General features: G+C 39.7%; 2 protein-coding genes across 2 annotated transcripts; both read right to left on the bottom strand.

Moving 5' to 3' along the window:
* Positions 1-8,088: 8,088 nt before the first annotated feature.
* LOC138133293 (zinc finger protein 271-like) lies at positions 8,089-9,797 on the bottom strand. Its single transcript, XM_069051155.1, has 3 exons — positions 9,557-9,797; positions 9,041-9,507; positions 8,089-8,855 (listed from the first exon to the last, which is right to left on the bottom strand). The coding sequence occupies exons 1-3, from the start codon at positions 9,695-9,697 to the stop codon at positions 8,270-8,272; spliced, it is 1,194 nt and encodes a 397-aa protein (XP_068907256.1). The 5' UTR covers positions 9,698-9,797; the 3' UTR covers positions 8,089-8,269.
* A 146-nt stretch (positions 9,798-9,943) lies between these two features.
* Positions 9,944-13,849, bottom strand: LOC138133292 (zinc finger protein 235-like). Its single transcript, XM_069051154.1, has 3 exons — positions 13,652-13,849; positions 13,112-13,602; positions 9,944-10,790 (listed from the first exon to the last, which is right to left on the bottom strand). The coding sequence occupies exons 1-3, from the start codon at positions 13,763-13,765 to the stop codon at positions 10,193-10,195; spliced, it is 1,203 nt and encodes a 400-aa protein (XP_068907255.1). The 5' UTR covers positions 13,766-13,849; the 3' UTR covers positions 9,944-10,192.
* Between the last annotated feature and the right edge of the window lie 3,117 nt (positions 13,850-16,966).

The following is a 16,966-nucleotide window of genomic DNA, read 5'->3' as shown; positions in this document are numbered from 1 at the left end:
GTTTTGTTAAATTGGATTAAAAATGTGTGAGTATTTTATATTGCAAACTAGTAAAACTGACAACAATGCACTAGACAATGACGCAGTTTATAACCTCAAACTTAGAAAAAAATAACCTAATTCAACAGACAGCTTTACTGCCAACTTAAATGCACTTTTTCCATAGCCTCCCCTTATGCCAAAACATCGTGAATGGCATATAGGTACGAGTACCTTCAACTAACGGGTGACTATTAAAATTTTCACTTGGAGTTGGCTTTGAACGAGTTTTTATTTTTTCTGTTACTTTAGACACACGCAAGAACGAATGACAAATGTCAGTCAGTACAATTGAAACATAACCAAATTAAGAGAAAAAACATTTATTGAAATGTCAGACTTGTCAGTGTCTAAGGTGCAACGGAAAACAAAGAATGATCCATAGCCAACCCTAAGTGAAAATTTTAATAGTCACCCGTTATAATGAGATTCGTTAATTTCTGTATAAACTATTTATTTGTATCGAAAAAAATAAACTCATAGTAAATGTTCAAAATGTCCCCTGTTTGCCCTAATACAAGCATTAGCACGTCTTAATAATGACCTGCTAACCCGTGCTAACTCATCTTGATCGTTGCGAATTCGTTCTGCAGCCAACATGATTCTGTTTAAAAGATCGTCTTGAGTATTTACTGCAGTTCTATGCACCATAGATTTCATATAACCCCTAAATAAAAGTCGCAACTGTTGAGATCAGGGGAACGAGGAGGCCACGCACTTGGTCCCCCTCGTCCAATCCATTGGGGTCCGTATGAAACGTTTAAAAAATGTCTTACATTTAAAGTAAAATGCACCGGAGCACCGTCATGCATGAACCACATGGCCCTCCGAATCTCCAAAGGAATTTCCTCCAAAAGACCTGGCAGATTAACATTTAAGAAATTTAAATAATTTTCTCCTGTTAATCTTGCTGGTAACACAAACGGTCCTATCAGATGTGTTCCAATAATCCCGACCCAAACATTTATGGAAAAACGATGCTGGAAACGGCCTTGGTGAATGACGTGAGGATTGACGTCGGCCCAATGGTGAGTATTGTGAAAATTTTGAATACCGTCCCTCGTAAAGCATCATTCATCAGTCATAAGAATTTGGTTATGGAATAAAGGATCTTGGTTAAACTTTTGCAATAACCATTCGCAAAATCTTTGCCTTTGAGGAAAGTCATGTGCGCTTAGGCTTTGAACTCGTTGGAAATGATACGGATAAAGAAGAGATTCCTTCAAAGTTCTCCACACCGTCCAATGACTAACTCCAAATTCCCTAGCAATTTGTCTGGTACTTATTGAGGAATCTTCATCAACTCGATGCAAAATTTCCTCTTCCACATTCACCATTCCTGCATTCCGTCCTCTACCTACGTCTTGATTTTTGGGTAACACAGAACCGGTTGTACGCAAACGTTGTGCTACACTAAGAATGGTTTTACTGTCTGGGACTCTCCGCTGAGGAAAACGTTCCTCATATCTTCGGACAGCAGCATTGGCATTTCCGCTACATTCCCCATACACAAAATGCATATCTGCATACTCCTCGATGGAGTATTCGGGCATTATAAACGATTGTGATGATTGTTGGTTGAGTGAAGTGTAGACTCTGACAGTAGTAAATTTCGAATCGTCACCAAGCAATCATTTTTAAATCGAAACATACAAGATTTTTTCGTGCACAAAGCAATATTTCAGCAGTCTCAAAACAGCAGGGAACAATTTCATTTTCAGAAAACGGTTCAGTTTATCCAAAAGCGGTATAAAGGTTTTCGACCACATTTTCCCTGATAAACTCACCCTGAAATTCTCGGGAGACCAATCCCTAACACCCTGTATACAGGGTCTCTATAAATGATTGTCGGGTCCAGCCAGCCATGGAAACTTGTCAAATTTTGAATGTGCCGCTTTGTTCGGCAAATAATGAATGTCACATTTTCAGGTTAGGTTGTTGGCTTTTAACCAGGGACAAGTTTCAACTGTGCTTTACTCTTGCTAACATTAATGTATTTATTATTTAATATCAACACCAACAGGGGAACAATTATTGCCCCCATCGTACCGCCACACACTGTACAGGAATTGGTATGAGAACAAATCCAAACAGATAAATACTCGTATTGACAACACCTTGTCCCCATATACCACAATACAATACTGCCTTTTTGTCTGCTGTAGTGTTTTCACATTTCTTGTTTTATGCTAGTGGTAAATACGGCCTAGACTGAATTGTCGAATATGGTATTGACTCCCATTTTTTCTTCCAATATAAATAACAGTGTTTTCCATAACAAGTAAGTCTTACTGGTTTTTCAACAAAATCAAATGTATTCAACCACATAATTTACAACACTAAATAACGATAACAAATAGGTATTTTTTATAAAATAGATTGAAAATGTCCCCTATTAACTTCTAAACACTTGACAATTCTTCATTTATTTTCAAAAATATTTTGCAGCATTTCTTTGTTAAGGGTACAGCAACACTGCTATCCACAGTTCCACACACCAATTTTCAAAACATGTAAAGGAGTCTCTACAAATTGGTGTGGATTCTCAGCACTCCAAATTCTGAAATTGAGGTGATTTTCAAACTGATTACATTATTAAACACAACTTTGATAATCTGCAGGTTGGAGTTCTTGTACAACACTAATTTTATAAAGATGCAGTTGTAGCCTATTTTTAATGATTTTGTGACAAGTGCTTCGTGGTACACCAGATTGTTGAGATAAACAGGCTATGGATATCTGTAGAGTCTTTTCCACCATTTCTTTCAAATCCTCGAGTATTTCATCAGATACTGGTGGTCGTCCTAATGATTTACCCTTTCTAATTGTTCTGATTGTTAAAAATCTGTTCACAATTCGCTTAATGTGAGTTAACAATAATCTTGAATGTTGTTCGGATATTTTGCTGGAATTCATTTTTACAAACAGATAATTCCCCATTACTAAACCTTCCATTTCGAAAGTAAAAAACCACAATGAACGTGTTCTGTTCAACAGAATAAACCATTGTAAAGAAAATAAAGCTAAAATAAAACATAAATCATTAAAGCATACCTAACCACACAAATTTTGCCAGTGTATTTACCTCTAAAAGCGGACGTACTTGCAATTTTTATTGAAAAATACAGATTTCTGGTGTTTATTAACTGTGATTAACTGCGATAAAACGAATATAAGGAACCAAAACTCCACTGACAAGCGCAAACGAAACGTCATTCACTAATGTCAGAAGTGACCGTGAAAACGAACTAGAATTTGGCATCGGTTTCAAAAAAGCGGAACAGTAAAATTTTTTTCCAAGGCTGGCTTGACCAGACAATCATTTATAGAGACCCTGTATTTATATTTAATTAATATTTTAGTCAGTTGTCTGTTGTTACAATAAAATGAGAAAATAATCGAACTGCCCTTAATTTTAATTTTCAGTCTTCAATTTAATGTTCTTTTAAAAATGTTGTACAGGAATTCATAATAAAGCAAGTATTTATACATTGTCAGGAATAAATATTTTTTTACTTTGAATAGTTATTTATTACCTACCTATATATTCGTCTTATTAGTTCTTAATCGTGATTTTAGCGCATACCGTATAACCACAGGCAACCGGCCGGCCGGACTACTTCAACCGGTTCAGGCAACGTTGCCAATTCTAACAGCATGGCTTGTAAAGTAAAGGTGGCACTGTTAAAACTGTACTTATATGGAAAATATTCAACCCAAACTATGATTTTCTGGTCCCTTTGTGCTTTTATTTGGTTCAGAAATATGAAAAAAATGCTGTTGCAAATGACAAGTGTGTCTTTGCAACCTGTACCGAGTTTAGTTAAATATAGTTGACTCAAGTTGCAAAAAACCACGGTATTAACTAATGGTAGCATGGTGTAGCTGACGGGGGTGAGACGACGCGAGCGCTACTCTGGTGGGGGCTCGGCAAAACAAGGTCCTGGTTGGGTTACATAGCTATCTCTTGCTAAATACATATTTTTATAATCTCATTTTCATTTGATTTTGTTCCCTAACCTTTAATCCCAAAAACTGATGCAAAAGAAAACAGAAATAAGAGATTCAATAACAATGAATAATTAATATGCCGGAATTCCCATCGAAGGTACGCCCGCACCGTAACGGTAGGTACTCCCGACGCCTACAGAACCAAGGAACGAAGCCTTCAAACGACAGATCAGATCATCCATCATCTGCATCCACTTGCGCCCTTGAGGACTTGAGGAACAGTTTGAAGAAATCTGAAGTTTCCCTGCATTCTTGTAGCGCCCCAGTAGACTACTAGAGCGACCTATATAGTTACCTGTACCATAGTGTAAATACAAAATAGTTGAGTTACGCAAGAGTGTTAGTTCACCCCGAAACCCCACTCTCACACTCTCAAGAAAACAACACTATTGAGCCGACAACTAGAGCAAAAGCAAAAATGGCACTCACACCGGAACAACTGAAAACACATCAGCCGACTCGCACCAAAGGTGAACCCCAAACACTTTACATTTTGTAATGCAAGATTTGACGGAGCGAGAAGCCACGAAGCGGTTGAAGATTTCCTGCCCAGTGCCGATTTTTTTAAAAGTAGCGAAGGAATAACCGACGAAAATGCCCTACTCGGACTACCCTTGCTACTCCAGGGACAAGCTCACACGTGGTGGAATGGAGTTAAGAGCACAGCCACAACCTGAAAAGCGGCAAAACAGCTCCTCCGAGACGAATATGCGCTCTGACCATCCGAGTACCAGGTGTATCTAGACATGTTCAGCGAGAAACAAGACAAACCACCACCTTTATCTCTAAGAAGAGAGCCCTCTTCTCGCTATTGGACACACATGATCTACGGATTATTAAAAATCGAGGTACGTGAAAAAATTCCATTTCACGCAGTGGGCACATTCAGCAAGCTCCTGTCGTACGCCCGCAACGATGAATCCGCAATCCTCGAGAAAAAAAGGAAGAAAAAAAGACGTGCCGGAGAAAACTAGCTGCCGAAGCCAAAAACTCACCTCTGCAGAAGCCCCTACAGACAAACAACAAATAAGGTGCTCCGGTTGCGGTCAACCCGGAGTTATATACCGTAACTGTCAAAATTGCTCAAAACGAACCGAATTGACCCATCGTCAACATCCCCATCGAGGGAGTCCAAGACACTGCTGTCGTATATTCTGGTGCCCGCACCAGCCTCGCAGGACCAGAAGCTGTCACACTGATTGGCATCGATTTCGCGAAGAACGCTGGCCTGGTAATCGATTACAGAAACAACAAATTCCACTTCCACGGGAACCGCCACGAAGTTTATCAATTCATCCCGAAGGAAAGGCGACACTGCTTACCAATGTCGCTAGCAAACTTCCAACCCCGAGGCGAACCCCAGAAGGAAGCAGAAGATGTCGCAACCACACCGGAGGCGGCCGATGAAGCTAGGGACATTATGCAAAGCGACGAATGGTCCGAGCTGAAGAATAACTATGGGCCAATACTAAGCCCACTACCGCCAACTCCGCCACGAGTAAGGCCACCAGAAATCCACGTTCCAATGAGGCCTACCCACGGCCCCTCCGACGGCACCATTTTATCAAGAAGTGAGTTTGTATGGGCAGACGCTGAACACGCTATCGAGACAATGTGTTTTGAACAAAATCAATTTCCCGGAGTCGTTTGACTTACGCATCGAAGATGAGGGACAAACACTTTCTCCGGAACAGAGAAAGAAAATAAATGACCTCATTCGAGAAAGCACCGACTTATTTGCAGAACACGGACCGCCAACGCCTCAGGCCGAACATCGCAAGTCCTCTGTATCGAATTTCACCGCAACGGCAGGAAATCCTGCGAATAGAAGTAGGTCACCTCCTCCAGTTGGAAATAATCTGGTTCTGGTGCCCAAACCTGGAGGAAAGGTACGAGTCTGTATTGACTACCGCAAACTCAATGCCATAACGATAGTAGTTAGATAATTATCCGTTACCCCGACTAGAAGATTTACTTTACTCTACTGGAGACGCCGCATTCACATCGACAGTTGACCTGAAAGCCGGTTACTATCAAATTCAGGTAGCCGAAGCGGACCAGGACAAGACCGCTTTTATTACACCCTTTGGACTTTAGGTACCGTTTCATCCGACTTCCGTTCGGTCTGAGAAACGCCCCAGCAGCATTCCAAAGACTCATTGCCGATTTAAGGTAGGCCTACCAGGGATCATCATTTTAGCCTAGCTGGACGACCTTATTATTCTGTCGCCTACGTTCGAAAAGCACCTGGAAGATCTGAGGAAAACATTCCAGCGACTTAGGCAATTCCGCCTCCGGATGAATACAGAAAAATGCCGCTCCGCATGCCGAAAAATGAAGTACCTAGGACACATTATTTCCCTGGAAGGAATTCACACGGACCCCGATAAAGTACCTACAAGCAATTCGTGACTTACCGATTCCGAAGACAACGAAGCACGTACCTACCTACAATCTTTTTTACAAACCTGCAGTTGGTACCGAAAGTTCATCCCAGAATTTTCCGAAGTATCAAGAGCTTTGTCCCACCTGATGAAGAAGACCGCAAAGTTCACATGGGGACCCGATCAGCAACGTTCTAATGAGAAGCTTAAAGAAGCGCTGATAACCGCCCCCATTTTGAAACAAGCTGACCATCACGCCGGATATGTTTTACGAACAGACGCCAGCGGCTATGCTCTAGGAGCTGCCCTGCTCCAGGGGGAGGGGCACAACGAACGACCAATGGAATACGCTAGCCGTCTCCTCAACCAGGCTGAAAGGAATTAGGTACTCTACTACGGAAAGGGAGGCGGAGGCCCTTGCCATTGTTTGGGCCGTTCATAAATTTCGAGCATACTTAGAACCATTGTAATCACCGACCAGGACCACCAACCACTGCGATGGTTAATGTCATTAAAATCACCCAGCGGTCGACTCGCTTGACGTTTCGTTTTGACAAGTTATGACATTTATCAAAATCCGTTTCACACAGGAGAAAATTCTCAAATTCTGGCAGTGTCGAACAAAAAACCACTTTTAAACCACCGCTGCTGACCGACTACAGACATAGATCTACATAGATTATGTTAAGCCTGTGAAAGAAAATTGATACAGGGTGTAACAGGAATAAGTGCATTCATTTTAATTGGTAATAGAACTCATCAAAAGGATCAACTTTATCTCTGCCATTTTGGCGAAAAACGTTGCGTAATGGCTTAAAAAAGTAGGAAAGATTTTCCTAAAACCGTACATATCTCCAAAACTAAGCTACCTAAAAACGTGGAACATCCAGATTCTTACGAAGTGGATTTTGTGCTATAAAACACGTTTTCTGGATAAAAATGGATGTTTTTTTCATATTATCTGATCTCAATTAGAAATTGCAGTATTTAGTGGCGTAGGGCTATTTTAGTAAATAGTAAAAAATCTCTTCATTTTTTTTTTTTTTTGAATTAAACATCGTTTTTCGGCAAAATGGTAGATAGAAAAGTTGTTCCTTTTGACGAGTTCTATTACCAGTTAAAATTAATGCACTTATTTCTGTTACACCCTGTATAATCACTGAATAAACTACGAATTTTTATCATTTCATTTCAGCACTTTCGTGTTTGAGTTTAATTTTAGATTATTGCAGATGTATCTTGTTTTTAATAAGTGTTTCAATTTTATTCTGGGGTGGGCCGGGCCCACCTGCCCCCCCCCCCCCCCTTACTACTCCCTTGACCATGCACTTTCGAAGTTGGTAGTCCTACCGACCCCACCACCATCTTTGGAGTGTACCATTCCTCCGCGCTAACTCTTTTTCAGGAACCAGACGAGACTACAATACCTTCGCCAGTACGTCCACTCCGTCGCAGAGGACGTCCCCGAAAGTATACAACCGAGTCAGCAATTAAATAATATAAAACCAAAGGTATAACTAAAGGGTAAAGGTATGTGCGATGATCAGCAAACGCCGTAGAACACGTTGGGGCCTATCCCAATGTCGAACGCGACCGGGAGCTAAAGTGAACAATCACCACAAAAACAATTTTTCATTCGTTTAAAGATCTTAAGGTTATTAACACTTACATTAACTTTATTTTCTTGAAACTGTTGTCCTCATTACAATATTAAATATTTTGAAAGGGATATTTCCCAAAATCATAACGTGCACACAATGCAGTCTTATCATAAATACTTATTTTATGTACAAATTTAAGTTATTTAATAATTTTTCTCATTTCACTAATTTTTCTTAGGTATTATCCACATTGATACTTGTGTTCAGTTTCTGATCGGGGTGTTGCCTTTTTAGATGATTCAGTAAATGATGAGAATAGGCAAATTTTTGTTCGCAAAAATTGCACGCATAAGGGGTTTCCCCGGAATGCACCCTCATGTGTCTGAACAGAGTCCCAGTTTGTGTAAACTTTTTCTCACATATTTTACACGAATACGGCTTGATTCCATTGTGGATCCTCATATGCACCTTTAACACGTCTTTGCCTTTAAATTGTTTATCGCACACCTCACATGGATATTGCTTCTTCTTGTGCGTTTTAACGTGCGCTTTTAAATTCAACCCTTCAGAGTAAAATTTTCCGCATATGGGACAAGGCACTTTTGGACCTTTCTTGTGACTTTGTAAGTGCCAGTAGAGGGTGGCTTGTGAACTGCAACTCTTACTGCAGAATTCACAAATGAAGGGTTTTTCGCCAGTGTGAGTTCGGAGATGGCGTTCTAGTTGGACACCCTGTAAGAAAGACTTGTCACAGAAGTGGCATTTTGAGTAAGTCTCACTGCGATGGGTTTTTCTGTGAATGATGAGGGTGGCTTGATGCCTGAAATATACCACAAATTACAAAATTTAAAGAAAAAAATACGAAACAAGTCTCCTTACATTGACCATTTGTCAACATCAAAATAAATACTTTGATGAAAATAAAAAAAATTACACTCTGGACAAGGCTCAATAAATGTAACAATGTAACTAACTTTAGTTAATGATTGTCGATGTTCCACTTACTTATATGCTTTTCCACATTCTTCACACTTAAATGGCCTCTCTTCAAAATGACATCTCTGGTGATTTTTAAGAACCCACCGTTGAGTGAAATTTTTGTTGCAAATTTCACAAGTATATGGAATAATCCCAGTATGTATGATATCATGAGCGACTAGTTCACGTCTGTATCGAAAAGTTTGATCACACTCTTTACAGTACAATGGTTTTTTGCGATTAGATTTTTTTTTTATTTCAAGCTTTCCTTCACTTTTCAGAGTAGTCTCTAATAACGAATCACAGTTAGTTTCTTCTTTTAGTTCTAGTGGAGTGACGATTATTTTTGTAAAATGTTCATTTTGATCACAAAGTAATGTTTTTCTCAATTCAGAATCTGATGATATAATTAATGTTTGAAAATCTACAACCGTGTTAACTTTATCTTCACAGTTTATGCATAGATATTTAGGCAGACCATCGTTCTCCTTGATCTGCAACATTTTACTATGTTTGTTTGTCTTTTATGGAAGATTTTACTACCTCTATTGATGTCAACATAGATAAAACTTCAGATATTAATCGACCAGTTTTAGTTTCTGTGAAAATATTTGTACAGGCATCTATTTCTACTTTAAGAAGACATATTCGGCATTTTGTATGGACATTAGTTGTTGCTGTCATTGCTGTTACAACAATAAACAGCACTGTAAGTAAATTGTGACTATCAAATAACCTCAATCACAAAACAAAGCTTTAGTAGTTCAGTTGTCAAATTTACAGCGATTCATTTTGCCGACACAACAACATAAACTACCACAGGATATCCAACAATCAGGAATTTCTTAAATAAAGATTTATTTAAGAAGTTCGTGCCAGCAATACATTAATCAGATATTAAAAAAAAAACAAATTTAATAAAACTACAGCTGAATTGTATAATTTTAATCGAAGAAAATCTCTTGATATTAAATAATTCCCGTACGATGACGCATTATTTTATTCAATGTTTATTTTTATTGATCATACAACCAATCTACTTATGTAACAAACTTTAAGGTGCCATTTAATGTGCACTTATTGTAACCACCAATATGGTTACATCTTCATTCTATCTATCTATGGTTAAACCATTCTATCAACAAAATCCGCGATTGCACCTTTCGCTCTTTGGTCACTTCACTGAACGTTATTTTCACTTTCACTGTCTTCTTTACTCGCTTCCTGTCCTGGATGCACTTTTTGAACATGTTTCAGCAGATGATGCGAATACGAAAACTTCATGGGACAAAAATCACAATGATATGGGGTTTCCCCCGAATGCACCCTCATGTGCCTAACAAGAATACTCGACTGAGCAAAACTCTTCTCACATATCTTACATGTATACGGTCTCGAGCCATCGTGAATTCTCATGTGGTTTTTTAAAATTGAACTACAAGTGAACCTCTTGCCACAAACTTCACACGAATGCGGTCGTTCCCCCGTATGTGTCTTTAAATGGTAATGTAAACTGGTATTGCGCGAGTACGATTTACCACAAAGGTGACATGCCGCTCGGGGACCTTGTTTGTGGACCTTTAGATGACTGTGTAACGATGCTCTTGATATGCATCTCCTACTGCAAAATTCACAAATGTATGGTTTTTCGCCGGTGTGGATGCGCTGGTGGTCTTCTAACTGTGTTTTTTGAGTAAAATATTTTTCGCAAATGTCGCATTTAAAGGCTCTTTCTGTGTGCTGCGTTTTATTGTGTTGGAAGAGGCTGGCTTGGCTCCTTGAAAAGTATTCTTTTAGTTACTTCACAGTGTGATCATTCCAGTAATATCAACAAAACATTTCATTCATTCAAAAATCCAAATTAACAAAGAGAAACAAATGTCATCACCATCTCGATTTTTATGAAGACAAAAAAAAAGAAGCAATGATCCTCTAGCTCTAACCAAACCTCAAGACAATAAAAACAACGTCCCAGTGTACTAGGGCGGACAATAAATTTAGGCCGGCAAATTTCTGACATTTCAAAAAAGTCAATGCAAGCGACCATTTATTGTCATTATGACTGATGTGTCAGTTTGTCAAACTGAAGGTTTTCAAGCTGTTTGGCGTTTCCTTCGCCCCTTTCGTAACTTACAGATCATGACGCACTAGCATAACTGATTTGTAGTAGCACTTCTCTCTGGTGCACGCTTCTTTTCCCAATTTTAATTTTGATTATCGCTGTCGCGATGACAAGAATGACAAAAATCGAAAATGGGGTTAGTTGAACATAATGCCAGCTTCACATTTTGATGTCAAGGCAATGACAGGCCGGCCTAAATTTATTGTCCGCCATAGTACTCCTAAATTGTTGTTTCGCGGTCGCCTGATTCAGAAGCAAAGAAAAATGAAATGAAATGAAAAAATGTAAGTATTTTCTTTGTACGACGCTTTTTGACAACAAACAAAAAAAACCTCTGTTGCTGCAATCACCGATACCGAAATATTCTTACAGCCAAAAAAATTGTCAATTTAAGAAATGGTGGAGTCTGAAAAGGGTCATATTTAAGAAGTAAGGTGTATGTGGTAACATTTCATTTTCTTCTGGGCCAATACAAGTCCTTTGTAATAGTCAAACTCGTTGAGAGATATTTAAATATTATCATTTCAACGGAGTGTAATAAAAATGACAACATGACTTCAATAGATGATGGATCGATGCTTCACCACTGGTCACAAATTATCAATTGTTCAGTACATTTGCCAATTAATTGTCTACTTGACAATATCTATCAAATAATTTTTTTAAATGTAACTGAATTTTGACAATAATTCTAACCTATCTCTCGTAAGAAGGTTTCACACTATGGAACAATTGTAAAATGTGTCAATTTTATTCTGACAGTTCCCGTTTTTTTTGCAACCAACTGTACAAACATTGTGGATATTAGTGACTGGTAGCGATGTCAATTGCCAACTAGGTATACCTAATCATCTTGACATGTTGTACGGTTAGAGATACGGAATTTCGGGCATCACTGTCAAAAAATAGGTTTGTGACCATTTTGACGGACATGAAGAGAAAATAATTTTGAGAATTTGACTTTTGAATGTCACGTTGACAATAAAGAGTGATTTACATCGCAATTTCTTGAAGTGACAGAAAAATGATGCCCAAAATTCCGTGTCCCTAACTGTACCAAAAGTCACGAAGTTTCCAAACTTCTCTTATAAATTAATGTGAATACGTCTAATAATTAGATCTTATGTACATAAAACCATAAACAGGGTATTTTATTAGTGATAAATGAACCCGGCGGAATTGAAAATGCAACCCACAATACATTTCCAAAGTTAACGTGACTATTTTAAATATCATATTGTTTTAAAATGAATTTATGAATCCATGATGGCTTGGCTTCCAACAATTTTATTTGTCACAACTGACATTTACGAATAAGTTAAAATACGATGATTAAAATGTATTCGAACGATGACAAAACAGATATAATTTTGATTTACGGTGAATGTAATAAAAATGCTTCTGCCGTTGCTCGTTTATGCAGACTCTTCGATTTTTCATAATTTCATTTATATAACCAAGCGAATGACGTTTATGTCAAAATTTACGAAACTGCACAGCTACCTGTTTTATATTTTTAAAATCAAAAATAAAAATCCACGTTAGCTTTGCAAATGTATTGTGGGTTGCATTTTCAATTCCGTCGGGCTCATTATCACTCGTAATAATTACTGATAACATTTAATTCTAAATAAACCTGGAAAAACGTGATTGAATATTCAAAATCGATCCTTCTAGGAAGGGCAGACATCTAAGTTTATAAATCGTAATTATAAAATTATCCTGACAAATTTGCCAATTTTTTCATATAAACGCATTTGTAAAAAAAGAACACACAATATTATCCAAATAAGTGACTAAGGTGCATGTATCTCTGGACTATTCAAGTGAGTTTACTATTTCAATAATTTGCTCTGTGCTACTCTATTGAAATGCATTATGCAATGATGCAATAAAAACAAATACAAAAATGAATATATCATACAAATTTTGTTGAAATATAGCGGAATGATCACATAAATTGCAAAACAACTTACTTATATGTTTTACCACAGTTTTTACAAACAAATGGCCGCTCATCCGTGTGAACACTCCTATGACTCAATAAGTGTTTCTGAGAGACAAAACCTTTACCACAGGTTTCACACACATGAGGTGTAGTCCCAGTATGTAGACTAGTATGAGCTACTAATTCATGATTATACCTGAAACCTTTGTCACAATATGTACAATGAAACAATTTCAAATGTCTTTTACGATCCCGTTTTTTTCTAAAACTATCTGAGACTTCTTCATCTGCTTCTTCTTTAATAATCACATCACACTGAGGTTCTTCTTTAGGTATTATTAACAAAGGTTCAGGGTGAAGATCAGAAATATTCATTAAGGGATCATCATCAGTCAGGGATTTTGTTTGCCTTAATTTAAAATCTGTATCAATTATCAAAGTTTGGAAATCAACAAAACTATTAAGCTTTTCCTCGCAATTTGAGCATATGAAGACTGGTAAACCATCACCCTCTTCAATCTGCAGAGATTTGTGATAATTTGTTGGTGAACTTGGAGGCTTGATTTACCTGGATAGGAGCAAAATTTGTTAACACTTCTGCTATTTGTTGGCCATTCTTAGCGTCACTGAAAATGTGGCATGTCTGTTCTGTTTTGAATAAACACACTCGACACAAATCCATACTCTCTTTAAGTTTTTAAAGACTAAATTGTTTGTTGTTATAACCTCACAATATCAATATACAAAACAGCGGTAGTTCGTTTAGCCCAGATGACGGATAGACTACGGATTATGAACATTAGAACTACTGAATCTTTTAGTAGAAATAGCCATACCGGGGTCATTACAAATAATTCGAACTGCACATATTTGTATCTTAAATAGCAACTGAAAAACGCCCCCAAACCAAAATGCCATAAGTTGGTATGAATTGCACGTAACGGTAGTAGACTAGAAAAAACCAATTTCCAAAAAAAATATTGTACATATAACGAGCTCAGTAAGAAAATATGCTACCAAACGTATTCCCAAAAAAAGTGACTGATTCTGAATTATCAACAGTGTTGAGGGTATTGTTTACAAAAAAATGATGTAATGTAATTTATTTTAGAATCATCAGGAATAGAACGTTCAATGAATAAATATATAAAAATTTACCAGTTGGTGCAATACATCTGATCCTCTTGAAACTGGAACCAGCCCTGGGATGGGATGTGAAACATACTCAAAAGTAATTTGTCAATTTTTGTTTTAGTTCACCACGTGTCCGAGGAGCTATGGCACAAAAAAACATCGAAAGTAAATTGCGGGGGACAGAAAGTGGTATTTGCACTTCAGTCCTGTCGGAGGAGCAGGCACTTTGGCTGCTTGTATAGTTGCGGTTCTAGTTGTAGTTGACGGCTTCGCGCACGAGTGGGTTTGGGTGTTCAGCCATATTCTCAAAGAATTTGCGTGCAGCATCGTGTAGGAACTCCCTGATGGTTGGAAATTGGCTTCCCGATGAAGTCGCGTATTTCTGACGAACCAGGGTGCGTTGAAAACCGCCCGGAGAAATTTGTTTGTGGAGGTGCGTGTTGCACACCGCAGAGCGGTACATCATAACAGATTCAATAATCTGTGGGTAGGTTGTTATTTTGTTCTTTATGGACATCTGCTTCGCTGGCATACTAGCGAATTAGGTAAGTTGCCCTCGAATGATCCGGGCGCGAGTTTTCGCGTGCTCGACTTGAGCGTTGAACCTGAGATGGTTAGGTCCTATCGAATTTAATACCGAGATACTTGATCACGGTTTTCTACGGGATTTACGACGATCCACTAGGTGCAAAACGATAACTCCAGACTCTCCACAGCGCACTGGAGCCGCTGCGAAGGGAGTTCGGGTGACCAGGAGCGCGCAAATTCTTGCAGTGTCGTCTGCATTAGTCTGCATACAGCGCGATTCCATCGGGTACAGAGTCGGCGAGAGCACTGAACCCTGTGGCACGCCTGCTTGGATTTCGCGTTCCGTCGAGAGGACTTGTCCGATTTTCGCGTGGAAGATGCGGTGTTCGAGGTACGAGTTTATCAACTTGACCATCGCCAGAGGCACGTCGCTGGTGTGGAGCTTGTAAACAAACCCATCGTGCCAGAGAGTATCGAAGGCTTTGGCCACGTCGAGAAAAATCGCGCCAGTTGATTGTCGGAGGTTTAGTCCTCTGGAAGTGAATTCAGTGACGTTAATTAATTGGTCCACGATGGAGTGTTGGGAGCGGAACCCAAATTGCTCGTCAGGAATGATGAAGTTCTCGTTGGCTACTCTAACCAGTCAGGTCAGAATAACTTTTTTGAGAATTTTGCCAATGTTGGAGAGGAAGCTGATGGGGCGATAATTTTGGGGGAAGAGTCCTTTCCGGGCTTGGCGATGAAAATGATATTCGCGTTTTTCCATCGGAAGGAAAAGTCGCAGAGTCGCAGGCTAGCGTTAATGATCGTGGGGCCTGGGTGCTTTTTTCGCTTTTAGAGATCCGATGATTCCACGGACCTCTAACCGCGAAGCTGGTGTGATGTTTGTGTGATCGTGTCGACTTCGTTGTCGATCTCCTCGACGTGATCCAGCTCGGCGTCGACGACGTTCGGTCTGCATTGCAGCTCCAAAATATCAGCAAACGCCTCCGCTTTTTCTCCGTCCGAGAAAACGAGTCCGTGTGTAGGTACCCTGTATGGATGGAAGTTGCTTTCTGTTTAAGTGAAGCAATTGCTGTATTGTGCCCTAACAGTTGGGTATCAGTTTTTAACCATTTTACCAAGGATAATTACATCCATAAAGCAATTGACACTGTTGTCACTTATTTCTAGAAGTAGGTACTATATTTGACTTCGTTGCCGAGACAATTTGCTTCTGTTCTGTCGACGGCGTCGACAGTCCGGAAAGCGAGGCGCCTGGCACGATTTTTTACGCGAATTAAATCGACGATCCATTACGCAAAGTCTCTTTTTATGGCGGCTCGACCCGAATTCGAGTTGAGTTGGACGATTTTTTCCTCAAGAGCACCAGTTGCACTTTCGACCGTTTCAATGCGAGGAATCGGTCAGAAATCTGTTTGGAGAATTTCCGCGAAGCGCGGTCAATTTGTGGTGCGAACGATTATGTTTGAGTTCGCGTCGTTTGCCTCATCACCGAAACGTTTATCGGATTTGAAATGGCACATTGTTGAAAAGTGCAATGTCGAGGATGTCGGCGCGGTAACCGCAAGCATCGTAACATCTTGGTTCTGGTGAAGCCTCAATTAGGAAATCGGTCGTGTGAATGTCAATGGACCATTCGCGGTCTCGATTGTCACAGCGGTGGCTTCCAGGTTCTGATAGTGTGTGAGTGTACGGCGTACGTGCGGCGTACATACAATTCTAAATCCCGAATTTTTGGGTTCTAGACTCCAGCGCGCAAAAAGACCAAAATCACGTCGAGGTCCTGACTGCCTGAGAAGACCTCCAGCTCGTTGCGGGTGGTTCGCAGATCACATACATTGAAAAATGCTGTCTGCAGCGACTTACCTTTCTCTCTTGTGCTGGCATTATCAGTAAGAGAGAAAATTTGGAATGATGGCGAGCACCTTCGGGAGAATCTCATCGGTGGTGCTCGACATCTGGATAAGGATAAGTCCGTGATGACTTTACCGATCGCGGTGGTTGGGGCCGCGGGTTTCTTGGACGCCGCTGCATCGGCGAAGCTCTTTGTCACCTTTTTGGCCTCTGTAGCAGGTTGCTTGGCAGGGGCGGGTTGCTTCAAGGGGGGGGGGGGGGAGACTTGATTCTTCTGGGGCCCGGGTAGGGTTTCTCGCGGTGACATTGGGCCGTAGTCCCCTCCCTTCTTGTGGGGCCGCTCGACCACGATTATGAGGTGGCA

This window comes from Tenebrio molitor, chromosome 6 (genome assembly GCF_963966145.1).
Source record: "Tenebrio molitor chromosome 6, icTenMoli1.1, whole genome shotgun sequence".
In the NCBI taxonomy this organism is placed as follows: domain Eukaryota; kingdom Metazoa; phylum Arthropoda; class Insecta; order Coleoptera; family Tenebrionidae; genus Tenebrio; species Tenebrio molitor.
Note: the sequence above shows the minus strand (reverse complement) of the source record. Positions and strands in the feature narration are given on the sequence as shown.

What these genes read in the sequence shown, in the direction of transcription:
- LOC138133293 (XM_069051155.1), bottom strand. Translation starts at nt 9,697, where the DNA reads ATGACAGCAACAACTAATGTCCATACAAAATGCCGAATATGTCTTCTT. An exon ending in CTATGTTGACATCAATAGAG is followed by an intron (nt 9,508 to 9,556) that starts GTAGTAAAATCT and finishes AAAATGTTGCAG; the next exon opens with ATCAAGGAGAACGATGGTCT. An exon ending in GAATGTGGAAAAGCATATAA is followed by an intron (nt 8,856 to 9,040) that starts GTAAGTGGAACA and finishes GGTATATTTCAG; the next exon opens with GCATCAAGCCACCCTCATCA.
- LOC138133292 (XM_069051154.1), bottom strand. Translation starts at nt 13,765, where the DNA reads ATGGATTTGTGTCGAGTGTGTTTATTCAAAACAGAACAGACATGCCAC. An exon ending in CAAATTTTGCTCCTATCCAG is followed by an intron (nt 13,603 to 13,651) that starts GTAAATCAAGCC and finishes AAATCTCTGCAG; the next exon opens with ATTGAAGAGGGTGATGGTTT. An exon ending in AACTGTGGTAAAACATATAA is followed by an intron (nt 10,791 to 13,111) that starts GTAAGTTGTTTT and finishes ATACTTTTCAAG; the next exon opens with GAGCCAAGCCAGCCTCTTCC.